This window comes from Podarcis cretensis, assembly GCF_951804945.1.
Source record: "Podarcis cretensis genome assembly, chromosome: 4".
In the NCBI taxonomy this organism is placed as follows: domain Eukaryota; kingdom Metazoa; phylum Chordata; class Lepidosauria; order Squamata; family Lacertidae; genus Podarcis; species Podarcis cretensis.
Window position 1 is genome coordinate 62,593,744 of NC_137173.1, and position 27,039 is coordinate 62,620,782.

Below are 27,039 nucleotides of genomic sequence, written 5' to 3' on the forward strand. Positions count from 1 at the left end.
TACTGAACATTACAAGAATATAGTTTCACTATAAAAATGGAGATTATTCTCTTGGTACTTTTCTGTTCTGTTCCTACTGTGACACAGCAACCTCCTGTACTACCTAGTTTGCTGTGTTGGTACATGCCACATACAAAATTATGCGTTATCGCAGACCTGGCAAACTTGTTTTTTGTAAATATTTAATGTGTACATTAACAGCCTCATGTTCATGAATACATTTTTTGAACAAATTTGCTGATATATTGCAAAGCGCTAGATCATGGGAAGCAAATCATGCTCCTGAAGTAAGTTGTCATGCACTTCTAATGCATAATGGTAAAATGTTTATGGTTTGGTGGAAGAGGCCAGTCAAATATTTGGATTTCTCCTGTAAAGTGATACCATAAATATGTTGCTTCCAGACTACTTCAGGAGAAGATGTTCGTGACTTCGCCAAGGTATTGAAAAACAAATTCCGAACAAAAAGATACTTTGCAAAACACCCAAGAATGGGCTACCTGCCTGTGCAAACAGTGTTGGAGGGAGACAACATGGAAACGTGAGTGAAGCAGATAAATAATTTTTTTCATTTGTTAAGTTCTTTGAGCTGCCCAGTTGGCACCTGATCCCTTTACTTCCTAACTGCATAACACCACTTTCATTTCTTTCATTTCTGTTTATTTTGGTTGAAATTAATATACAAGCTGACGTTTCAATTGCTGTAAGTTAAACTTGAACTAGTAAAAGAAAAATGCCTGTGAGCTTATTGATTGCATTGAAAATGTTTAAAGTGGTTGACATTTTGTGGCCCTCCAGATGTTGCTGGACAACAGCTTTCATCATTGGGTTGATGGGGGTTGGAGTCCAGCAACATCAGCTCCATCCCTAAGATAAGCAGAAGTCAACATTCATTCACTTTCTCTTGATATGAAGAATACTTTTATCAGATATAGAACCATCAGTAGAGCATGAGACTTAATGTCAGGGTTGTGAATTTGAGTCCCATATTGGGCAAAAATATCCTGCATTGCAGGGCATTGGACTAAATTGCCCTCTTGGTCCTTTCTAACTCTGCGATTCTATGAATTAGTAATTTTGCTTAATTTTAAATTTATACTGTAAACTTCCCACATTTTTCCATATTTCTTCCCATAGAGATGATGACACAAAAATTATGTCTTGAGTTTTTCTTTCCCTATCATCTGCTAGTTAATAGTTACATGATTTAATAGCAATTGCACTACAGCTTGTTATCTCTCTCCTCTTTAATATTTTATTTCGCATATTTTTGGCTGCTTTCCATGGACATTCATGTTGGTCTATTGGATTTTCCTGTTTTTGGGTTTCTTTTAAACTTTCTGTAATTATTTTGCTGCTAAGTTTTTTCTGCCTCTCTCTTCACCTCCTCATTTTTTGTCTTGCAGTCCTGTTACTCTGATCAACTTCTGGCCAGTAGATTCTGCGTGAGTACTTTCGCCAAAGTGTGCTGCTATTGCTTCTGCTGTTGCGTTCTCTCACTATTTGTTTTTAATTTCTGTTGAGTTTGTTTTTTAACATATGTCCATTTCCCTCCTTCCTCCCCACCCGGTTAAAATTTAAAACAAAAATTTAGTCCAAATCAATGGAATGGTATACCAGTAAGGTTTCCTGCACTTTATTAAATGTACATGATTGTATTCAAAGTTACAGTCCATCAAAACTGAATCATATAAGTAATCTAAGTTAACTTCTATCTGAATCACAGAGGTTTGGTTTCACAGTCCTACCTCATATGGAAGCATGCACATTAAATATCTGAATTTCTGAATTAAAGTAGGCATCATTGGTTGGGAAACAAGAAACTTTGAGATTTGATTATATTTTTTGGGAGGGAAAGGAAGTATGACATTGATCTTACTTTTAAGGTCATTATTTAACATTATGTACACACAGTTGCCCTAGTCCAGATGTATGTGTGATCAAATGCACATTTGGCTATCTGGTACACGCATGCTCTCCCATTCATTTCAGTGGAGAAGCCAGATTGGCACCTATGGGTTTTGCGGGGATCTGCCTTCAGTGTAAATGAATGGAGAGGAGCTTGTAGATGGGCAGTGTCTGTGCAGAAGTTCTGCTTCTGCCCTCCTAAGCAGTCACAAGATTCTGGTATATTGTAAGTGCAATTACAATTACAATGTGTTATTGAGAATGAACAATATTTTTCAATATTGTCAGAGGTCTGGTTATGATCCATCCAACACAAAGCATATTCCAATATTTTGTTTCAGTGGAGAGCGTTCCCTGCGTGTAGATTCCTCCCACTGAAGTTTAATGAATTGTGCCTGAAGTTTCAGGAGCAAGATACTATTATTTCTCAACAGAAATCTCTTATTAATTTAAGGCCGCATGAATTCACTGACAAGTTAGTTCAGTAATTGCAGATATGAATAACTATCCACTTTAGATAACTATCAGCTTGACATTGATGCTAACATAACTTTAAGATTGGTCTTAATTATTTGTTTGTGCTACTTAATTCATATGTCTGCTAAATATTAGTGAAGGAGGAAGCCTAAAATTAGTCTATGAACACTACTAAAGGGCTTCTGCCCTTTCCTTCAAAAAGTGATTACTAAAATAAGCAGCTCTAAAACTACAATTAATTCACAGTATTACTGTTGTAAAGACTAACTGCATTCTCTTAGAAAGCAATCCTATAAATTTCCCACTAAAGTAAGTTCTGTTGAATTCAGTGGGCTTACTCCAAGATAAATTGTCTAAGATTGCAGCATATAATATTAATGAATGAGCATCCTGGTTTTTGCTGCATGTATTTGAAGAGCTGTGTAGACTGAATGCCAGTACACACCTACAGCTAGGTCTGTGACCTGTTTTCTATTGGATACTCAACTACAAGTCAATTAAGAATAGCTTACATTTTTAGTGGTGACATTAATTTTGGCTGGCCTTTCTAGTCAAACCAACACCTGTGGTCACCAGGGCCTGGCTTTGCACTGCTCCAGCAGCAACCCCCCCTTCCTTATAGGAAAGGGTCACAGGAAGGATGTTGGTTCAGTCACTGTGAGGCAAGGCACTTCGGGCACCTCAACATTTAAGTAGCCAAACACTCCTTAGATTTTCTTCAAACCTTGGAACTGGGGAGGGGGCTGGAATCACTTGAGGGCAGCAGGCTAGTGTAGCAGGTACAAGGCACGCCACATGGCACGCATAGTTCTGGCCACTCCCCCTACCTCAGCATCTGTTGGCTAAGGCAGTTTCTTCACTCTGCCTCATCATAGGACTAGCCCAGGGGAGGAAGGCTGATCACTTGTTATTCTCACTTAAGGATGGGGAGCAAAAATATGAGAGCCTCACAGCATGTTCATTAAAATTCACGCAAAATAATTTTTGACAGTTACTGTATATGACAGTTGCAGTATATGCCTATGAAGACATAATTAAACTTCATTATTTTTTACACAACAAAACATTAAAAAAATATTGGGCGAATGGCACTTGGCCTGCTGTCTGCATCCAACCAGTCATTGTTTTCACCTAGCACATGCAGTGCACAGGGACTTTGATTTAAAACTATGAACAAACTATTTATTTGCAGTTAGCAGGATAGAAGAGAAAATGAGCTGGAGACATCAGTTTAAAATAGATTTTAGTGGATTCATTCTGAACTAAAAGTTGGTTTACCCTTGATTTCTACTATTATTGTATCTCTCCTTTTAAATTAAAATGTCCGTATCAAACTACCTCTCTTTGTAGTCAGAGGCATCTCAGTACCTTGTTTCTTTTGTGGAATTTCCTGAGATGACACAGGTTCCTTCTGGCTTTTATTTCTGTCAGTTTAACATCCAGTACATAACTGTGTCAAGTCTACAATTTGATGGCACATGGTTGGCCAATAAATAGCTTCTGAAACCCTGATTTGCATTGTTCAATTCCCAGATGATTTTCATGTATGGCATTCAGTATTTCTATCCTTAGGTCTTGTTTTATGATTCCTTAATAATGAATATTATGTCCATTTAATTCCTTCATCTAGTTCTAATAAATACAAATATTATCAGACATTTCTTTCTGGCCATTCCAGAAAAAGGTTTCTAAAAAAACAGCAGAATTCTTAATATTTACGATCACTAGTGAAACTCCTTTAGTTTCAGAATGAAAAATAGCAGTGTTTAATCTGTGACACTGGTTCTCCTTTCTTCAGATATACACTCTGGCTAGAGTATCAGCAACTGAGATTTCTGCAGTGTTAATAGTCATCTTTTGATTCTTAGACGTGCCTTATAAACTGCCTTCACTGGCTTTTTAAATCTGTTCCAGCAACTACTGTTTTTACACAGATGAAGTTGTGGGATATTATATATCCAAACACTATTGCTGATGTTTCTTTTTCTGCTTGAGCATAATTCAGTTTGATAGTTCTTGGTGTTCTGAAAGCACATACAACAGGTGAGCCTTTCTACAGTACATTATTTAAACCTGTTGTACAAGCAACTGATTACGTGGTTACTGTTTTTTGTATTATAAATCTTCCAAATCAGTGTTTTTCGTAGTAGCTGCTTTAACTACTAGGCTGACATCCAGTAAGATTCAACAGCTTCAACTGTTTGAGGAAGTATTTATAATATACCTGTTATTTAGTTTATATTTATAATCTGGTTTACTGTACCAATAAGTTTGGCTTACAGTGATTTGCAAGTTTTTAAAGACAGCACATAATCTTTTCTCAAAGGCAATTTTAGAAACCACTGTTCTGTGACCATTTGTGATAAAAACAACAACACACTATTCACATTCTGGAGCTGAGGAATCCAGTGTACCAGTGAATAAATAATGAGGCTTTTCTTCTGTTTCTGCTGATCTAAATCTTATCTTTGGCTTTGAACTTTGTTGTAGTTCAATAACTTTAATCAAAATTATTACACATTACACATTTTCATCACTTTCCCAAGTGATGGATAGGAATTTATGCTATAGTCAATGTTTGTACAGCAAATCTTTACCAGATCTTCATATCTACTGAGGCACTTGTTTCTTGGATCTTTCTCTAGTGCTAGGGCTTCCCTTGCCTAAATGTACACACTTCATTATTAAATCAGTGATGTGTCAGGGATGAGCTGTAGGATGGAGAGAATCCCCAAAACTAGATTGAAGCATTTCTTATGAGACCCTTTATCTACCCCACTCAGCTCTATCTGTTCCTCTTCTATGTCTCTTCTCTTTGTTGCATTATTGAAAATGTAGGGGGGGGGAACATATTTTTTTAAAGCTTCACCTACAACATGAAGAAATAATGTTCACTGAAGCATATAATCCTCCTTATTTAATTGCTTGGAATTCAGTACTATTCAAATACTTGTGTGCAGCTTTTTCAGAAGTTCAAATACCAAACTTTGTTTTTGATTCACTGTTTTACAATAGAGTATCTGTTTTTTAAAATCTGTTTATAAAAATGATATTAAAGGAGACTGAATTAGGCAATAAAACATACTTTACTTAACACTGTACAAAACTTACTATTATTGATTTCCAAATGGAAGCCACTCCCATTTCTCACCAGAACTGCTTCCCTCCTTCCTGGAATACTTAGTTCTTGCCCATCATTATGGGCATGTGAGACAAATCATCCCATTTCACTTCAAGAAGGGGGCAGTTCCGCAGCTTCAGCCACTAACATGAAAGGGAAAGCTAGAACTCTTTCCACTGATTAAAAAAAGAAACCTTGAACTCTTTGAAACAGAGAAAACTATAGGCCACATGTAGGTTACATACTTGCATAATTTGTAAACCTGTATTTGCTTACATATAAAACAAGAAAAGTTGCTAGAAGTAAAATATGCTTATTTATAATTTTGTAAAACAGTTTCGATTCTGTCTCTCCATGCTTTAGTCCAGTTCTGAAGTGTCTTGTCTGCTTTCTCCTAAAGCTATGAAATTTATGTAGAGAGGGAATAACAAATACTTACATTAAACAGGCAATTTAACTTATGAGAAAAAGAGGCATTGTTTGATGCAACTGAGTTCTGACAGTTAAAAAAACCACATGTGATGTGTCAGAGCAGTAAAATGCATGAAGTGTTGCTATTAAAATACTACCAAGCAATATTTTTAAAAATGACCTGGTCTATATTACAAAGTTATCTCATACAATGCAGTGGTGAGATCTGAAAGAACTATGTTAAATTGCATGTCAAACTTTTGTGTAAGGAAATTTGAGATGGCTGATAATAGGTCTATCACTTCTCCTGGGGAAAAAAAAACACAACTTCTTGTTATTGGGAAACATAGTTTTATACTATAGCTGGTTCCCCATATAAAACTAAAGTGAGAATAAATTTTCTCAGTCTCTTAATAAAACCTGAGACTACCCCGAAATGCACAATTTTCCCATACTAAACATACTGTAGGCCAACGATATTTTTAAAACAATGCCAATACTTCAGCAGAGGTCATTTACACACCTGGTTAAAAGACAAAAAGTCTAATGATAGATTAATTCATCATAGGAATGGCAAGCAGAACTCAATAGCAGCACTGGCAAACCCCGGGGGGTGGGGAATATTCACCTGAAGCTATTCAGCGACATTATGAAGGATCTTTACCCCAACTGGATTTTGGCTTGAGAATGAAACAATACTGAGCCTGCTCTTGCAAAGAATCCCCATGGATGTGGCGCCAGCGATGGTAGAATGTTTGTTCATGCTTGAATAGTAATGGATTCAGAAGCATTAGTGTTCCTAATACTGGTACACAGATCTAATACTTCCATTGAGGGAAGCAGGCAATTACAAATGCACCCCAAGCACTTACACAACGTTTTGGTGTGGTTTTTTTATCCTCCTTTGAGCGTATTTGCTATATACAGCTTATACAGCACACTATATGCAGCACACTGAACAGGCTGCTGCAGTGTCAGGCTTTGAAACCTGATTCAGAGAACTGCAAGGGCAAACTTTTGAAAGAGTCCATTTTCACTAAATGTTTTTTACAGGTAGGTTGAGGAAGCAACATGGGTTGCAACTCTTAAGTGTGATGTTTCTTAGATGCAGTGAGGCCAATAACAACTTTGGTGGATTTTCTCTTTCTAAGGATTATTACTTGTGTGATTAATCAGTGTTTTCTGCCTTATAGGCCTGCTTCGTCCCCTCAGCTTTCACATGACGATACCCATTCACGTATTGAACATTATGCTAGCAGGTACGAGACGGGGACAAATCTCTGTTAGGCAAATCTTCCTTGAAACAATTATTAAATTATCACCACCATTAATTATATTTCTCCACCTTTTTCAAAAAGAGGACCAAGGCAATATGCAAAAAATTAAATATTGGAATTATAATGTCCAACACCACACAAACTTTAACAAACAATGCTAGGGTTATTAAAAGCTCCAAGGATGGAGGGTATACATGTTTACTAACTTCTTCTAATCAGCTTGCCAACTAACTTGCATGCAGAATGACTGCATGATATTTAGAATGTACATACAATTCACTTAAAACAGGAATTGCCAAAGCATGCTCTTGCTTACATCTAACTCTGAGTTTGTGCTCAGAACTTCATTATACATTCTTTTTTCCAGAGGTATGCTTCAGTGGAATCCTGCAGTGACCATGTACTACAAAATAGCGATATCTGTCCAGGATGTGTCAATTTTAGTCCATGTATCAAAAGTGATACAGCTTAATAATACAGCTTCTGAATATTATAGGGGAGGAAAATGACGGCTTTGAAAAATAATCATACACTATTAGTATACCACACATTTGGAAGACTCATCTCATATATATCAGAGTAGAAGCTAAATTCTAATATTTACAGTTTTTTCTGCCCCAGCGAGAGAAACATGAGTGGGTGTGTATAGCAAAGAATAGTACAATCTAATCTTTTTAAGTGACAAAAAACTTAACTTTTTCTACATGTCATTTATAGTGAAAGCAATTAGTCTTAGATATGACTGCTGAGCAGCCTAACAACTAGTACCAAGGGAAAGAACAGGGGTGTGGGTGCTATTATTTCAGAACCATTTGTGCTGATTGTTACAGTTATCTGTGTCACATTTAAAGGCAGACTACTTAGAGATATTTATGATATTTTCTTTTCTCTGTAGGCTAGCAGAAATGGAGAACACCAATGGGACGTACCTGAATGATAGCATTTCTCCTAATGAGAGCATGTAAGTGTGCCATCTCTATAAAATTATGGAAAACTTTATATTGCATATGTGATTTCATATCTGTCATAAGATCTTATGCTACACATCAGACAGTTTTGCCAAACTAATGTCAAAAATCACATAAAGAATGCATATTTCAGTATTGTTTGTTTCAGGATTGCCACCATAAGCAACAACCCAATTATTCTCACCAAACTTTGTCCTGGTTGAAGTTATGGGCTTGAGCAAACATAGGCTTCTATCCAACAGAGTTCTATTGTCACTAAGTGTGATAGGTAAAGAACTGCAAGTGAGAATCATTCTATTGCTTCCTCTGGAGAATAATGTGCATTACTCACGGTACAATTGACTATCCGGTGGCATCCAAATTTGGCCCAGATTTGGTGAAGTGAAGGGCCGTGAGGGCTGACCAAAGAGCCAACCAAAGTTGTTGACCTTTTTTTAGAACTGAAGTTGTTGGGGTTTTTTTTAGGATTTTACCCCAGAAGATAAACTGCCTCAGGGGCCGGATTAGATTGACCAGCAGGCCGCATTAGGCCCCCAAAATGGGCTTTGGAAATGGGCCTGTTATGCAGTGACCATTGACTATCAATCTTGGTGCTAAAACGTAGATACATAAGAGATACTTGGGTGTTCCTAATCAGACATCTGCAGGGTATTCTGTCCTGGTGTCAGTGAACACACATAGGGACAAAGGCAGAGTTTGCTGCTGCTATGCTACTCTCTACCACTAAACAAAGCAATGCTTTTAGTTTTTCCTGAAAAGCCCTTTAAAAAATATTAAACATTATAATTGAATTATCAGCGTGGCTTACACTTCCAAAAACAAATTCTAAATGATTACCCACAAAATTGGAGAAAACCAGGTTTTTTTTATTATTTATGAATTGCTCTTTGCCATAGTAACTTAAAGCATAAAGACAAATTAAAATGGAAACAACATTTTAATCTATGTACAACAAAAGTTAAGACTTCAGGCTTTGGAGGTGCACTTCAGGTTGAGCTACAAAAGTGGTTTGTTTGTTCAAACAATTCAGAGGTTCACATGAATGCAGAAATTCCAACTTCTGGGGGGCCTAACCCTTTTGGGGCCCCAAATATTTTGGGAGTGCCTCCAGTGTTCTAAAAAGTCAGGGCCAAGCACGGAGCCAAGCATGGCGAGATTTCCATGTCCAGCTCCTTCTCCTCCTCCTGCCATGGAGGGGAAGGAGGGGAAAGCAGCCCCCAGCCAATGGCGGCAGGAGGAGGAGGACCTGCCGGCCATTGAAGCCATGTTGTCGCCATGTTCCTGGCTCCTCCACCGTCCTGACACGATGTTGCCCTCCCCCATCTCCCTCTCAAGTTGGCGCCTATGCATGAATGAGCTAATGGTTAAGCAATACATGTTCCCAGTTGGCTTTGCAGCACTTCTGCCTCTTTCTTATGTCCTCCTGCCTGCGGTATTCCCACAGATGTGTAAGCACAATGACCAGGTGTAACTCTCCATGGATATAAGTGTTGTATTTCTGTCTTACTAGTTATTTTCTCCACAACTTAATCTTTATTGTGGTTTTATTTTAAAATAGCCAGTGTAAAATTTCATGTAACCTAGTAATAAATGGTGCACAAAATTACAACCTTGCATAAAACTCTGCTAAACTAATTTTCACAACAAATGCAAAGCAAAAATAGAGGAGCTGGCTGTAATCCAACACAATGCTTTAATGATATGGCACATAGTGGCTTAACCTTGGTTACACATATGCAGTTTATTACGAAGGACACTAGGTTATTAGTTGCCAACACCAGCACAGAAACAACTGTTGCTTCCTTCTTGATTTCAAAATGCTTCACAGGTTGAATTTCTCCCTGCATGCATTTGTTAAAGTTGCAGGTGCCTTGTGTTAAAAAGGTACCAGTCATAAATGCCACCTTGCAGAGGTGTCTTCAGCAGTGATTCAGTAACAGCCATACATACTGGCTCACTTATGAGCCAGTTGGAAAGCCTTATGGCAGTGGGACAAACGAAGCCATAAGGAAAACCTGGACATTTCTAATTTCTGGATTGAATAGTATGCAGTTGGTGTGAAGAGGAACAGGAAAACAAAAACAAGTGAGGGAAAATTCACTTATACACAAAATCACATCATATTACATTGTATTCAAAGTGGAAGAATAAACTGCTCCTCTGGTGAAGTGCATGCCAGCTGTTCTGTATTTAGGCTATAAAAGGTAAAGGTAAAGGTACCCCTGCCCATACGGGCCAGTCTTGACAGACTCTGGGGTTGTGCGCCCATCTCACTTAAGAGGCCAGGGGCCAGCGCTGTCCGGAGACACTTCCGGGTCACGTGGCCAGCGTGACATTGCTGCTCTGGCGAGCCAGAGCTGCACATGGAAACGCCGTTTACCTTCCCGCTAGTAAGCGGTCCCTATTTATCTACTTGCACCCGGGGGTGCTTTCGAACTGCTAGGTTGGCAGGCGCTGGGACCGAACAACGGGAGCGCACCCCGCCGCGGGGATTCGAACCGCCGACCTTTCGATCGGCAAGCCCTAGGCGCTGAGGCTTTTACCCACAGCGCCACCCGCGCTATAGGAGACCCTGAATATCACTGGGAAGCTGGAGGCTCCAGACATCCCTACCTAGACAATAATTGTTGACCCAAGAGGTAGGTATCTTGACCTCCCAAACAGGGTGCTAAGGGTCCTGGGAACTCAGTTTAGATAAGATTGACAGCAGCTGAAGATTTCATTCTACCTATTTCCTATTGCTCATCCATAACAAAGTATCTACCTCTTTTCTCAGACAGATGGCACCAAGCAACTGATTTGACCACTTTGCTGATATGCCACTTTCCCCCTTCTGCCTAAATTTTAGCAGAATGTACCTAATAATATGTAAAAAAAAAAAAAATGGGACTGAACTGTTCTGTTGTAATCAGTTTAATACACTGAATTCCAAGTTTCTGCCAGCAGCCGAGACAAACTCTGTACTACTCTTTGATACATACATTATCACAGCTCTCTGCCATTCTTGAGGGCAAAATATGCGGAGGGCAGTTTTCTAGATGGAAATGTGTGTCTGGTCTCTTTGCTTTGCTTTCTCTTGTTCTTACCATTTTCCTTTTTTGCATTTTTAGAGACGATGAACATTTGTTAATCCAGCACTACTGCCAAAGTTTGAACCAAGAATCCCCACTCAGTCAACCGCGAAGCCCTGCACAAATTCTAATTTCCTTGGAGAGTGAAGAAAGAGGTGAACTGGAGAGAATTCTAGCAGACCTGGAAGAAGAAAACAGGTCAGTTTTGTTTTGGTACTATTTCCATGCATCCGCAGAATAAATTGTTCATGAGGTAGCATTTAAATCAACAAGCAGCAAATTGGAATGTAAGTTGCCTGGAAATTTGTCACATGCAGTTTTCTTCTTTAGATGGTGTGTAAATCTATTTGTCATGCTTAATTTAAAATAAAGATCTAAACCTAAAATGTGAAACATTTAAATTTAAAAATTAGATGGCAAATAAACCTATTTGTCATGTTTAATGCAGCAATGATAGAACATGACTTCTTGCTTCAGAAGGAATGTTTAAATCCTATAAAATATGTGATTTTGGCCTAAAATTGCTACATAGTTGCATGTGCATTTGTTGCTATCTTCAGTCACATTTGTTAGATATGGTAGATGAATTATGTGTATGTGCCTCATGCAAAGCAGTTCTTTATCTTTCCCTGTACAATTGTGGACACCCCCCCCCGCCTTTAAAGGAAAATAATAGAGATACTTGAAATGGTGGAGCTTTGCTGTATGTAGCAGAGCTGTCCAAATCAAGATACACATTTTTCTTAGTGTCATGTCATCAGTGATGTTATCTGATCAAACACCCTGACACTATATACATAGCAGAAACATTAGCAAATGTAGCGCTGAAGAGATGTCATTATCCTCTGCAGCCCAAAAGGGCATTTTTAGTCTTCGGAATAAGAATTGCCCATGCACAGCCTAACAATAAGCTTGTAATACATTCATTATATGTTGCCTTCAAATTGCACTGCTTTGTGAACTCAATCTGTTATACCTGGTGCAAAAAACTTACAGTATTTATTCATAGCCTAGAGCAATAGCTCCCCAATTTAACTTGAGCCTTCAGCCACTTTTGTGATATGATGAGTAAATGTTAATGATGAAATTACTGCCAAGAACTGCATAATTGCTGCCTTCTGCACAATTGTTGCCATCATTTAATGCAATAGTGCAATTTTAAAACAATACTTTATGGGAGCTGCTTTCATTTAAGCTGTACAAAACTAAATAATAATAAACTGCACATTGAATAATGAAAAACATCAAAGGAAATAAGGCATTTGTAAGTCTCTTTGAGTCATTTCCATGAATAAAGCAACTGAATCATCATCAACGAGATCTGAGATATAGTACTTAGGTGGAAAAGTATAAGGCTGTTCTCCTGCTTACAAGGAATAGCAGAGAAAAAGATTTGGTACAGTACTCATAAAACCACACTGGAAATGTTATAAAAGCAAGTCTTAAGAGCTCTAGAAATAAATAAAAAGCGAAATTATATAAAGCCAAAGAAGTATTAATGTAAGCTGGGAGGGGGTAATATCCCCCTATTTATATACATCTCCATATTGGAAATCAAGTGCAATTACAAAGAAGCAAAACAAAAGCCCAGCCCTGGCCGTGAACTGAAATGATGGCTTAATACCTGTGGGCACCACAGTGCTCTCTCACATACTCCTTGGTGCCCATCAAGGCTCGTACCATTTACTATTTTAAAATTGCAGCTTTATGATTTTTCTTTTGGTTGAGGGTGTTGCCTGCTCTTTTTCCTGTGTTTTACTGAGGGGTGGGGGGAGGTAGGTGAATTTCCTGGTTTGGTGGGGGAGAGAGAATTCTGAGTATTGTCAGTTTCCCTTCAGTGACATGGATATTGAGTTTTTAAGACTTCAAAATATGCCCCAAGACAGAGGCAGTTTTAAGGTAGCACGACCGGTTTGGTCACACTATGTGCCGTGCTGCAGGGGGCACCACAACAGTGCTGTAGATCACAGTGTGAGAGGTGGGAGGGTGCTGAGTTTTAGCATTGCACAGTACACCGCTGATATTTGAGAGCCCAAAGTTGAACCCTGCCCCAGATCCAAAATGGTTGGACAGCCTTGCCTACATTTTAGTGTGTTACACCTTGCTTAAGCATACAAGGCCCTGCAAAATGGTGTGGGGTAATTTTCTGAAATCAAATAACATTTTTTTTTTAAAAGTACCCTTCTAGCTACAAAACTACTTCTATAAGCCAGGTTTGTACAATGTAACCTACTAGGCCCCTGTTTTTATTATTAAAGATTTTCTTGTTTTACAGAAGTATGTGTAATGTCTCTCGTATTTTTTCCATGTAAAATTTTTACAAATCCGTTTCATTTGTTGAGACATTAGGGGGAGAAAAAAAAGGGGTGGAGGGGGGGGAAGATGGGGGGGTGGGGTCAGGCGGTGATGTTTCTATTATGCTTAATGTATGTAGGGTTTGGTGTCAGCATTGCTTGTGCTGTTCACTTGTGTTCCTTTGGTGGTGAGAGAGGTTGGGGTTGGCCTAGGGTGTGGTTGTTTATGTGTGAGTGCAGTGGGTGGGTGTTTTGGATCAGGTTAGCCATACTGATTTGTATGCTGTTGGTGGATTATTCTCATTGTCTTGTTGGGCTGTGTATGTGATAAAGGGGAACTAGGCTCCTGTTTTGATATCCCCTAACAGGTTGTGTAGGCCTGCTATAAATACTTGCAATCCTTGGCAATAAGTACAGTTGTTCATTTCCCATCATGAGTAATTACTTTCACAAGTAATTGTTGTATCACCACAGATGTTACTAACAGCTCATGAGTGGGATGTCTGCATTGCTCAGATTTCCAAATTCCAGATGTTACTGCAATTTCAGCTACGCAAGTTCATCCTTGATGGTGGAATAGTATTTATTCTTTTCTACTAGTCCTCTTAATAAGGTGTGGAGGCATCTCAGATTTATTATGCAGTGATATCACTTTGACTGCTAATAAAATAACCTAGCTCAGGTTGTAGTTTGGCAAGGTGGGTTTCAGGATATTGCTAGTTGCTGTGCACTTGCTCATTTTGAAAGGATTATACATTTATCTCCCTGCTCTCCCTTCTACATCTATATATTTTCAGAAGGGTTTGGTTTTTTTTAACACGCTAATTCTGACTGACATAAGCAATGCTCACTAGGTCTGTGTTTCTTTTTATCTGCTCATACTGGCTTAAGATTGCTCTCCAGAGCTTTGTGCAATATACTGAGAGAATTTATTTTTGTCTTCTAAGAGTCTGATACAGAAATATTCACCTAAGCAATGATTCTTTGGATGAGTTCTTTTTCCTTAACTAGCACTTGGAATAAGGAGATATTCCTAGTTATATTGTTTGATTATTCCTTCCAGCACTAAATAAGTGACCAGTCCATACATAAACAAGTTTGACTTTAATGATTTCATCAGACTGGAATCTAAACTTAAGAGTCCAATTTGTTGTAAACCATGTAGGCTTGGAATGCATAGGTTTTGAATAAATGCAAATGTCTTGTGTACTTATGAGAAACAAAAGAACAGGCCTTTTGAATTGAAAATTTAACCACGGCATTTTATAATAATGCAATATAACAACTTTTCAACAACTAAGGCAGGAACTCTCATTCATCTCCAGTTCAAGAGTTGTATCAGCAAACTTTTTGTTCTGAAGCCCTTAAAAGAGATTGGATCCCAAATCTAATCTGCAAGATTAGGCAATAATGTCTGGCATTCCAGCTACAAAATGGAAAAGATGGTGCATTCATAAAGGTGCTAAAGTCTCACTTCTTCCCCATTTTCAATAGAAACCTTCAAGCAGAATATGATCGATTAAAGCAGCAACATGATAACAAAGGACTGTCTCCACTGCCATCCCCACCTGAGATGATGCCCATTTCCCCCCAGAGTCCGCGAGATGCTGAACTCATTGCAGAAGCCAAGCTGCTTCGTCAGCACAAAGGCCGCCTAGAAGCCAGGATGCAAATCCTGGAGGATCACAACAAACAGCTAGAATCACAGCTGCACAGGTTGAGGCAGCTGCTGGAACAGGTGAGTTCTCAGTCTGTCCTAATCATGGCTTGAATATGGAAAAGCGAATGTATGACCACTTAACAAATATGGCTTGAACCTGGCAGCAGCTTCAAGCTGTCTGTACATAGGTTGGTCTCTTTATTTAGTAACTTTTGTTTACACTGAATGTATCACAAATATAAATACAAACATGATGGCATTACTGCAGACTTTGGCTGCAATTCTGTTCTCTGTTAGTTTGGGGAAAGTCTCATTAAACTCAGTGAGATTTACTTCTGAGTAAATCTGTATGGCAGAAGCGGACAACCTGTGGCCCTTTGGCTGCATACAGTCCTAGGCCTAATTTCATGCAGGTGAGGTGAGTCAAGAGGGAGAGGTGGCGAGTGAGAAGGTGGGGAGCCCAAACAGACTGGGGTGATGAAAGGCGGAGATGAGTTCAGATCTCTGTCAAGAGTGGTTTGTCCCTCCCATGGCAGCCTACCGGGCAGAGGTAAAAACAGAGAGAGAGAGAGAGAGAGAGAGAGAGAGAGAGAGAGGTGCGCCCTATCCCTGCTGTATAGGATTATAGTGTTCGTAATTAGCCGACCCACTATCTGTAGGATAACTATTATATTACCTTCTGGTGTTTCAGCCTCAAGTGGATGCCAAGGTGAATGGTACAACTCAGTCTTCTCCTACCTCGTTACAGAGGTCAGATAGTAATCAGCCAATGCTTCTCCGTGTAGTTGGGAGTCAGACTTCAGAATCTATGGGTAAGATAACACAACTAAGACTATTTTAAAATGAGGATTGTTTGCCATTTTTATTCAAATTTCATATTGTATCAGTAGCTAACATGGATCCTTTTTCAGATAATCAGGATTTTATGCACAGTATATGGTTTACATGTTAACTGTTTTAGAGCATTCAGGGAACTTTTGGCTGTCCAATTGTTGGGCTTCCATCAGCACTGTCAGCATTGAGGGATGATGGGAGTTGTTGTTCAGCTACATCTGTAAAGTCAGATTCCCCATCTCTGTTGTAAGGGATCCCAATTTCTTTCTTAAATCTAGCATTCCTGTATATGGGCATCACATTTTTCTTGGCACTCCAATGGAAACAAGTTGCCAGAAAGAACAGTCATCATGTCTTCCTTTTATTCCATTCCACATGGAGTGTGATGTCAGTGTTTGTAAAAAAAAAAAAAAGAAAAGAAAAGAAGGAAAGGGTTCTGACCTCCCTTTGTCTCTTCAGCCTGGTCCTCGGACCCTTGTCTGCATAAAAGAGTCCACGAGAATATCCTTGCAGAGTTTTATTCTTAAAAGTCTTTGTGCAAAACACTACACCAGCACTAACCAACCAACCAACCCAAACACCAGCCTCAGCACAAACTAACATTTCTCACTTTATATATACAACTTGGTGCAGACCGCTGAGTCATGCTGACCCAGCTTTATTCGCATTAAAGAAACAGCGGCCATTTTAGCCGTGACATGTGACTACACAAAGCTCGCAGCCCTGTTGATTCAGTCTGTGATTTGACCACTACACTCTTGTCTGCCTTTTGCAGACTTCTTAAAACTCTATTTTATTACTCTGTGGAGTGTGCTTTGCTGAGTGTAAAAGAAAAATTCAAACACAGGAGTCTTCCTGTGGCCCTTAAATGGTGAATACAAGGAAGGCTACCCTGAGTTGCCACAGGAATGGCCAGGTGGGCATTCCTTAATGCACTCCACTCTCTGGCAAAGGGTCACAGATTCCTCAACTTAAAAACAACAACAGTAACAAATACCACTACTTTTATCCCTCCACAAACTGAGACACCACAAAACCAGGTTTTTACCTTTTCATTTGATAGAAATAGGCTATTGTGCTGCAAAAATTGGATTGGTATTAATGAAAGTATAACAAATGGGAAAAAAATCCCACAAATGGCATTTTGGCTATTTTCATAGTTGTTCACTTAATGTAGCTGACAGCAGTGAAGGTAAATAATTTGACATGAGGTACACAAAAACAAGCTGAATTAATAAACAGGAGTTAAAATATTTGACCCTATTGTGGCAAGTAGGGCCATTGAGACTTGGATTGCTAGAAGATAATTCAATAAAAAATCCTCACCTGCAGAACTACAAAACCTGGTTCAGTGGTGTTCTTTTATTTTTATGTTGCTTCAGCTATGGGATACTTTTGCTGTAGAGTTTCATTTTATCTTCTTGTTGTGATCCGCCTTGAGAAATTTTATTGTATGTTAACCCATAAACACATCACATAAATAATGTACACTGCTAATGCTCAGACAAATGGAATTCAGCAAGATATTTCTGGCAAAGCTATTCCCATCTGGTGTCTCATTTATAAGCATTTTTATTATGCATAATGGTTAGCCTTGGCTAAATAGTAATTCTGTTTAACATGATAGGTAATTAGATAGCTACTTTAGATGTTTGTATAAATATTATTATACCTGAGGATTTGAGAATGAACAGGGTGTTTTGCAGTAATTACAAGAAAATTACATTCATTTAGAATCATGTTTGTTCTATGTGTGAAGCTATTTAGCACTATCTTTCTAATAAAAGCCCAGTGACCCTTTATTATTCGGTATATTACAACACAAATATTCTGACTGATCAATCAGTCATGTTTAAGGTGCCAAAAGATTCTGTATTGTGTATATTACAAAAGATTTACAAAGGGCAAAGGGCAAAAATCCCAGCACAAATGGACCTGGTGACTGCCATACCTGGCTTGCTACAGAGGTGAGCAGCAGTTTTAGACTCCTATCTGGGTCATGGGAAATCTTGCTAGCTTCTTTATTACAGACAAAACACGTACCCTTTTGTTATGGGGTACTGAAACAGCCACATGTTTATTGCTTATTTTCAGGCATGAGAGAAAAACTCTTTGACTGTGACATCTATAGGGAGCTGTAATTTATCCTGGATCTTTGTGAACTGTATATGCAAGCTACCACAAAACACATGGTTCAGACAGATTCAGTTCACTAATTTTGTAATATAAGGGGAATACCATGTTGGTAAGGGGAACATCATGTTGGTAGGGCTCTGTCAATTAGTCTTAAGTGAAATAATGCTTTTATGTGCTGCTGTTGTCCAAGGAGCGATGCAGAATGAGGGTACAGGTAGATTTCAAGCAGTTTATAAAGCTACAAAATCCTCTGAACAATAATTTGTTAACGCGTTTGAAATTCAGACTTTATAATTGGGGGTGGAGAGCTTGTAGGCCATGTAGTCTAATTCCCTGCTCAGTGCAAGAAATCCAGAGCTAAAACACTGCCAACAAGATGGCTGTACAGCCTCTGCTTGAAGACTCCATTATTGTTTCAATGTTTATATTTTAAGGTGTCTAGTTGAATTTTAATTTTAATAATTTTGTGAGTAGAGGTGAGCATACTTCCCTATCTTGATTTAGAATTGGCCTGGGTGGGGGGTTCTGAGATTTTTCTGTGAAAAGTCTTTTGAAATTTGGTAGCTGTGTTCCTCTTTTCCCTTTCGCAACCTTAGCTTGCAAGTGGAGGAGGATGGAAATTGGCAAGAGAGAAGGTTAGGAACAGGAGAGTTCCATTTTTTAAGTACCCACCAACAAAATAAAATCATCTGAGCATGCTCAAAAAGCCACATCACCACTTGGAACTCTGAAATAATTTGTCCTGACTCGGGCAAATAATATTACAGATTTTGAGGTTCTCATTGCTATTTTGATGCTCTGAAACAATGGGAAATAACATATGGTTCCTCTGCCAGCCCACCTTCCCTGGTTTTCCTTCCCTAGTCAAGCTCTGGAAGGAAGCAGCAAAAGTGAAACTGACATAAGAGAGGTCTGGGGGCACTAGATTTTGAGATGTTGGAAGTTTAGAGAAGACAAGTTTTGTTCAGTTCATAATCTGTGTACCTTTTTACGGTCTAAGCCTGTCTCAAATTCACTGCATGTAAGTTGCTTTGGCAGTTTTGGTTAAATGCTGGAAACTAATCTAAAATTAAACTTAAAGCAGTAATAAGAGGAAGACATTTGGTTCCCACATAATAATGAACAACAGTAGCTGGGCTATAAATTACCATTCTGGAAAAACAATGAGCATCTGTGTTTCTGTAGGGATAAACAGATATATCCTGATACAGTACAGTTTCTTCTCGAAATCTGTACTAATGATCTTTAAGTCAAATTTGAAAAACAAAGAAATTATAAGCAAAAAATATTATGTTCCAGTCCCCTATTATTTCTGTACTGAAATATTAGGAATTAGTTATTAATATGAGGTTTGCATCAGCATTTGGTATTCCTAAAAATGTTGAACATCTCTTAATGATAGCTTCAAGTGGTTCCTTTATTTTTGAGGATATATCTGAGGAAATCCAAAAAAGCAGACACTAGTTACCAATTTCTTATTAATATAAGCATTAGTCACTGCTTATTCATTTATTATGTTTCCAGTGATCTTATGCTCTTCATGAATCATGTTCAAAAAACATGATTTAAATCATGTTCAGGACATTGGGTTAAAAGAACCTCAATCTTCCAATCAGCACCCTAGCTGAACTACTATCTGAGGCAATTTATTCTTTAGTCAGTGAATACTTGCACTGTTCCGTTTTGTTTCCAGTGGCCAAGTACTGTATGTGATACGTCACTGTTAACACTGGATTTTGCTGGCACAATAGTTGAATTAGTCCTGCCTTTATTGTTTTAAAAACAAATCTTCAAATTGCAGACTTACTCCTATTGACTGAATAGGTATGAGAATGCATGTGCATGTTATAGCTGCCTCATAATAGTTGCACCTGAGGTTGTCTCCATGCAGGTTGCTTGTCTGCAGCAGTTAAGAATGCTTTTTCTCCAAGCCATCACAAGTTGCCCAAAAGGGCAAAAAACAGAGGAAGCACTGAAATATGGCTGGTTTATGTGATGAGAGATATGATGGTTTCCACGTGGCACTTTCTGCCTTGGCAGGTGTTGGACTGGATTAGCTCTGATTCATAACACTTTCCTTGAATTTAACCAGTTAATCAGCTTATTCTGAATTAACTATTTTGTGGTTTGCAAAAGTTAAAAGAATAGTCATACCTTATGTTTTACAAGCACTTCTATAATATCCAACAGGTGAACTCTGTATAATAATAATAATAATAATAATAATAAATTTTATTTATACCCCGCCCTCCCCAGCCAAGGCCGGGCTCAGGGCGGCTAACAACCAATAATAAAAACAAGTTGACTGAATACAACTTAAAAACAAGATTAAAATACAACATTAAAACAGTAAAATGCAGCCTCATCACAGGAGGAGAAAGGAAAAAAGAAAGAGAATCAAAGAGAATCAAATTGACTCCAAGCCAAAGGCCAGGCAGAACAACTCTGTCTTACAGGCCCTGCGGAAAGAAATCAGATCCTGCAGGGCCCTGGTCTCATGAGACAGAGCGTTCCACCAGGCTGGAGCCAGAGTTGAAAAGGCCCTGGCTCCGGTTGAAGCCAATCTAACTTCCTTAGGGCCCGGGACCTCTAGGGTGTTGCTATTTACAGACCTTAAGGTCCTCAGTGGGGCATACCAGGAGATTTGGCAGTTTCCTTCTCTCAGTGTACAAATTAGCCTAAAAATTTGAGCAGCAGTAATGCTAAAATTCTCAGGGAAACCTACTGTGATATCTGAACTCTACATTTCTGCCCTGCTTTGTTATTGGGTCATAGAACTTATTCAAGGGGGCAAGTGTATTCTGCCATGTCAAACATTTCAAATGGCTTTTCAGAGTAAAAATCAATCTTTCTGCAGCTTTTATCTGATGCAATTAAGTTGTCAAAACTATTAATACTAATGCAGCTGCATATTTGTCAGCTCTGATTTACTTGGTTAGAAACACATTTCCTGTCTTGCCATATCACCATTGAAATGCAGCACACAACTACAAAATCTAGTTGTGGTAATGGAATAAAGGAAGCTCTCATTCTTTCTAGCAATTACTTTTACCATTTTTAGTATAGACACTTAGGACTTTTGAAATAATTTATTTTACTGTCACAGGGCTACATTACTTCATAAATGGAAGAAGCTTTATAATTTAGAAAAAGAAGAAGGAATGTACATGTGTATGCATATATATTAAAATTTCTTTTGGATTGTTAGCCAGGAGGATTTTTTAAACAGGATTTAAATAGGGTGAAATACTGCAAACTGAACCTTGCAGAGTCCTAAATGAATGGTTAAGGATCATAAACTGTAACCAGTGGCAGTATTTATGAAGCAAGTACTTTTTAATGGCTCTTGTTAAAAGGAACGTCCTTCTGCTTTTGTTTTTTTAGGTGAGGATGATCTGCTCAGTCCTCCCCAGGACACAAGCACAGGGTTGGAAGAGGTCATGGAACAGCTCAACAATTCTTTCCCAAGTACAAGAGGTAAGCTTTAGTGTTCAGAAGCAAAGACCAACAGTTAAATTATATGTTGTGCATATTACTCGCAGCTCAGTATCATGTTCACAGACTGTTCCACAGGTGAAAGGTGAAAGAAAGTGTTTTAAGAGAAGAATCTAACACATTTTTTCTCCTAAAACCTGTACGCGTAAGCACTTTGATTTAGCCGCAAACAATTCTTGCTCTGAAATGCTAGCAGTAGAAAAATAATCTCCATAGTACAATAGCATTACCGGTATTACTGGGATTTCGGTGTGCGCTCAGATGTGCAGACGGATCTCTGTGCTTCTGGGATGACTCATTCATTTCAATTCAGGGGGAAAATTTTCACATTCAATGGTGCTTCAGTTGTCTATAGGCCAGAAAAGGGGATTTGTTACCATCTGAGGTGAGTAAACAAAAGTCTATGACCCAAGAAAAATTAGCAACCCCATTGGTGATTGGTAGTATCATCATTAACAAACAAAAAAAGTAGCCAAAAATATGTAATATCCAGTATGAGAATAATATTGGGCAGCATCACTATTACAATTATAAAATTACTGGGGTCATAAGCTACCTTTTTAAGACTACCTTTTTATACATTCAGGTAGTAACCAGCATATAGGCACTGGCCCACAAACTACAACCTCCGTAAGAAGATTTTTGGCTTAGGTTTTCTCTTTTCACAACTCTTTCTCAGAATTGCTGTATCTGCACTCTATTCCATTTTTACAACTCTGAAACATTTCTTTTCCCAACTCTGGTGCTAGAAGCAGAACTTAACCCAAATATATTACAACCAGACATTAGGTAAAAAGAATATGCTCTTTCATTTAATCGGAGTAGGTGAGGGTTTAGGGCTCTGTGCCTTCAGAGGTTGGAACCTCTTTAAAATTTATGTTTCTAACATTTTCTTTCTTTATCAAAACAGAGCACAGATAGTATTTGAATAATGTTTCCAAGAAATGTTTAGTGCTCAAGAAAAGGTCATTGCTGAATCTGGCTACCACATTATAGTGCCATGAAAAAAGGCTTAGGTTAAAGGAGACAGTATTTTATTTCTTGATGGATGTTTATGTGGAGTAATTTTAAACCTGTCTCTGAAAAGCTGCTCCCCAGGCAAATGTTCTAATGAAACACTGTGCTGTGTGTTAAATAGTGCATAGTTCTGTTTCAGCTGCCCTGAGTATTTTTTCTTGAGGATAGCATATCCAGTCTACCCTTTATGAAACCTCTTCTAAGTAGCACCATCTTTTTTTAAGGGTGGTACAACAAACTCAATGAATGGAGTGTTAATCTTATAGAACTGTATTTCTCTGAAACTGTGGGGAAAGCAATGAATAGCTTAAATAACATTTTTATAATAAAGAAAAAGCTGTTTCAACCTGTTTCATTACCCTAAGAGAAAATACAGCAAATTAAACTGCCAAGTTTTTAGTGCTCTGCCATTCCTCGAATAGATCATAGGTTGGTTTAAAAACTTAGAAATAGTATTTCCCCCCAAAAAGATGAACATGAAACTAGTTGTCAGGCCCTAATTTCTCAGCTACTGTTGAATGGCTATGGTAATAATGCTTTAAATAATCTTGCAGGAATAAAAATAGAATGCAAATTGATATTTAACCAACTAAATGAAAGTGAGATCATTCTAGCGTTCCATGCACTCAGGTCATTTTAATGCATTGGGATGGCACAAAAAGTTTGAGGGTTGCCCCTTGAAATGTAAAATATTGGTAATATTCAAAATTTGGAAGGTAGTGCAATGATTGATAATTAGTTTGACTGCAGTTGTTAACATTTTGCAATTGCTGATTGAGAATGAATGTATTTATCAAGGTAGAAATTTATCAAATTGGGCATACAACAATTTGGCCACCTGTGGGGTGATATATCTCTTTCCCCCAAGATTTCTGTTTAGCAGCAGCTATGAGACAAAATACTTCTCACCACGTAAGCAGATTCTACAAATAGGTTGTATGACCACACTAGTACTAAATGGTTTTCTCTCTATGCCTACTGAAAGGTAACTATTGTGGGCCCAAGCAAAGTGAAGCTGTGGGGTGGGGCATGCACAAACCAGTATTGGGATCAAGGCCACAACTTCTAGTGATTACAGATGTAAGCAGGTTTGGGTGTAGGTTTTGGGTGTGTATCCTGAAATCAATTAGCCTACCAACTGGTTGGTGAATAAGTGGGGGTTGACTGCTGTCACAGGTCATCCTCTGACATGCATCATATCCAGGAAACCCTTTGGGTTAACAGATGGAGATGCCAAGTCCCTTCAGCTCCTGAGATGGGTATCTAGACAAAAAGTTCCTCCCAGGCTCCCACAGCAATGGGCCTCCCCCACCAGGACTAAGGATGCAACCCAGTGCTTCCTCTGCTCAAAAGTTGCTAAGAGGTAGGCAAAATCCACAGACAGGCCCAATTTGTCCACAAGGCACATTCCTCCCTGGTCCCAAATACAGCAACCAAATTACTTCCATAGCAAGATCAAGCATGGGCATGCCTGCCTTACCACTAGTCAGCCTTTTCAAACAATAAAACAAAGGCAGGGGGAATCCACTGAAGACTGCAGTGCCTCCAGCACCACACAGCTGGCTTTTATAGCCTCTGAGTGGACCAGAGCTTGTGCTGGCAGAATGATTACCATAATGCTATGTTGAATTCCTCCCTAAGATTTCTAAAACACACCCCTCTCAATCCACACGAAAGTACTTAAGGAGTGTGTGGCCTGAGCAGAGTTCCAAGAGCCAGATAGGGCTGGGGGTTGTATTAAGTATGCATCTATGCCTGACCTAGATGAACCCAAGTCAAACATTTTAAAGACATTTAGTACATCTGCCCAAGGTACACAACGGTAGCTGTTTGCATGGAATTTATATTTATATATCTTAATATATATATTAAGAAAATATATTTATATTATTACTGTGGATTCTGCCCTACTGTACAACAGAGAGACCATTGTGTGCTTTCTTCCTACCTGTATATTCAGGTATGTGTGTATTCTCTCGCCCAACTGAAGCAATCTTATCTAATAGAGAATTTCATGTGAATACTACATATCCTCCTTGGAAAGAGTTATATTAGATTGAATATGGTACCCTGGAGTTCATGGAATGTTGGTGGTACTCAACTTACTTCAGTTTTCATGGTGTATCAAGCGGTGTATCAAGCGTTCTTGGGAAATCACCTCTGCTGAAAAGATAGAGGACAGTATTCAACTAAGTTTTACTTAGAGTAGACCCATTAAAATTAATGAACCTAAGTTAGTCACATTCATTAACTTCAGTATGCCTGAGTATACCTTAGCTGAATACTAAATAGAGATGTTAATGAAATGTATTGGTGTGAAGAACAGAAGCAAAGACACTATATTCTCTTGGACTACCTAATCACTTTAAAAAACTAAACTTCCTGCAAATGTGCAAGTTATACTAAACTCTCTTTCTGGCATTGTTGCTTAATGCAAAAATGAAGTAAAACACAGATGTTACATTCTCATTGTGTTGTTTGCCTGGATAATTCTGCAGCTAGTAATGATGGATCAGTGAAAGAACTTGCTATGTATACTAAGTAGGAAGCCAGCCAAGAATTCCCAGTATGATACGGAAATAAATCTCACTGGGGAATGTATTCTCTAGGATTTCCATTACAAATAAATTGGGAAATAATCTCTGATAGGTTCAACCTCAGGAAGGTATTATACTGATGATTAATTGATGCAGTTTAAATGTTAAGAGTTACACATTGATGGCATCAGGTTTTCCTTCTCTCTATTCAACTATGTTTTTAGCCTTTCTTATAAACAGAAATTTTATTATAAATTTCTTATAAAAGAAATTCTAAACCACAGAGCCTCTTGGGCTTGCCAGTCAGAAGGTCGGCGGTTCAAATCCCCACAGCGGGGTGAGCTCCTGTTGCTTGGTCCCAGCTCCTGCCCACCTAGCAGTTCAAAAGCACATCAAAGTGCATGTAGATAAATAGGTACCGCTCCAGGGGGAAGGTAAATGGCATTTCCGTGCGCTGCTCTGGTTTTGCCAGAAGTTGCTTAGTCATGCTGGTCACATGACCCGGAAAAACTACCTGCGGACAAATGTTGGCTCCCTCAGCCAGTAAAGCGAGATGAGTGCCGCAACCCCAGAGTCGTCCACGACTGGACTTAAAGGTCAGGGGCCCCTTTACCTTTATAAAAAGAAATAATGCATAATGTAGACAAAGTTAGTGTATGTCTGACCTACGCAAACAGATCTTTGGAGGAAAAAATGCAGATGTCTATATAGTTTTTCTCTTGTTTTAACTTTTAAAACTGCAAAGAATAGTTGAACGCTTAAACATTATAGAATGATCTCTGCACTTGCTGCAAAGCTGAAGGATGGTGCTAAAAGTGAGAATTTCTACTGAGAATCTGATGATTGCTGTCCTTAAGGAATTTTCTTTCTCATAAACTGTACAGTCCCATCCACATTCCCTTTAGCATGCTGCTCAATGCAAATTCATAGTAGCTGCAGCTGTTTTCCACAGCTGCTGTGCTAACTCAAAACAGATGTCAAAGCTAGAGGTCTGACATAGTGGAAATATAGTATTAAATACCACCTTAGTGGTTTATTAAACCCTGCAAGATAATAGGTCACAGAGTAAATTGCTTTCACACTACACTTGTGGACAAACTGCCAAGTCTGATGGGAGTTTTGTATGTATTTGATTGAGATCTTGTTCATTTTAGCAAAAGAATGACAATGAAATGTAAGCTGAACAATGGAATTTTTGACTAAGCTGTGAGGTATGTTTAAAAGAAATGGTGGTATCCAGTGCTTTTTTTTCTAAAAAAAAATGTTTACGGGTACTCTCATTTTCCTACTCACATTGAAATACTGCCCCACAATGAGGCCAAACTTAGATACACAAAATGTTTAGGGGGTATGCGTACCCCTGCACCCTCTCAGGAAAAAAAGCACTAGTGCCATCGTTAGAACAAAGTAGCTACTTCTTAGCCCCATTCCCAAGGAAATTAATGCTACTGGAGTTGTGTAGAAATCAATGGGGCTTAAGTGAGTCCTAACTAATGTAATAGGCATGACTAATGAGGATGTTGGCATACTCATGAGGATTTGGGGGGATCCTTCATGTTAGCAGTATCTCAATTTCTCCATATTAATTGTGCAAAATAATTTGTTGTTATTCTTCTTGACTGTTAGATCTATCCTATATGCTCTCCATATGTCAAGAGTAGAGTGACTATTGAAATGGTGATGACTTATTCAGCTGTGATTATTTCTAGCCTGCTTCACTATTTTATTTAATTATTTCATTTTGATGATGGTTGTGACAAGTAGTACGTGTGCATTTGATTTGGCTTTAATGCGTTTTGTTTTTAATGTTATGTATTTTCCTGCTGGAAACAT

General features: G+C 38.5%; 1 protein-coding gene and 1 long non-coding RNA gene across 22 annotated transcripts in view; one reads left to right on the forward strand and one right to left on the reverse strand.

The window, feature by feature from the left end:
• Positions 1–27,039, forward strand: part of DMD (dystrophin) — a 1,027,161-nt gene that overhangs the window by 991,869 nt on the left and 8,253 nt on the right. For 9 of the 12 annotated variants that reach the window (XM_079972189.1, XM_079972196.1, XM_079972191.1 and 6 more), the window contains 8 exons: positions 405–541; positions 1,407–1,445; positions 7,111–7,176; positions 8,090–8,155; positions 11,273–11,431; positions 15,022–15,265; positions 15,879–15,999; positions 21,542–21,634. In XM_079972189.1, the coding sequence (XP_079828315.1) occupies positions 405–541; positions 1,407–1,445; positions 7,111–7,176; positions 8,090–8,155; positions 11,273–11,431; positions 15,022–15,265; positions 15,879–15,999; positions 21,542–21,634 (925 nt within the window). The remainder of the gene's footprint in view (positions 1–404; positions 542–1,406; positions 1,446–7,110; positions 7,177–8,089; positions 8,156–11,272; positions 11,432–15,021; positions 15,266–15,878; positions 16,000–21,541; positions 21,635–27,039) is intronic. The other 3 variants (XM_079972194.1, XM_079972192.1, XM_079972190.1) reach the window with 2 other exon arrangements.
• The window catches only part of LOC307213995, a 64,226-nt gene continuing 48,462 nt past the window's right edge, over positions 11,276–27,039 (reverse strand). For 3 of the 10 annotated variants that reach the window (XR_013837798.1, XR_013837803.1, XR_013837805.1), the window contains exons 3-5: positions 21,883–24,832; positions 15,864–15,993; positions 11,276–11,414 (exon numbers count right to left, since the gene is read on the reverse strand). This is a non-coding gene — a long non-coding RNA (uncharacterized lncRNA). Of the gene's footprint in view, positions 11,415–15,863; positions 15,994–21,882; positions 24,833–27,039 lie in introns of those variants that run through there. The other 7 variants (XR_013837799.1, XR_013837800.1, XR_013837801.1 and 4 more) reach the window with 4 other exon arrangements.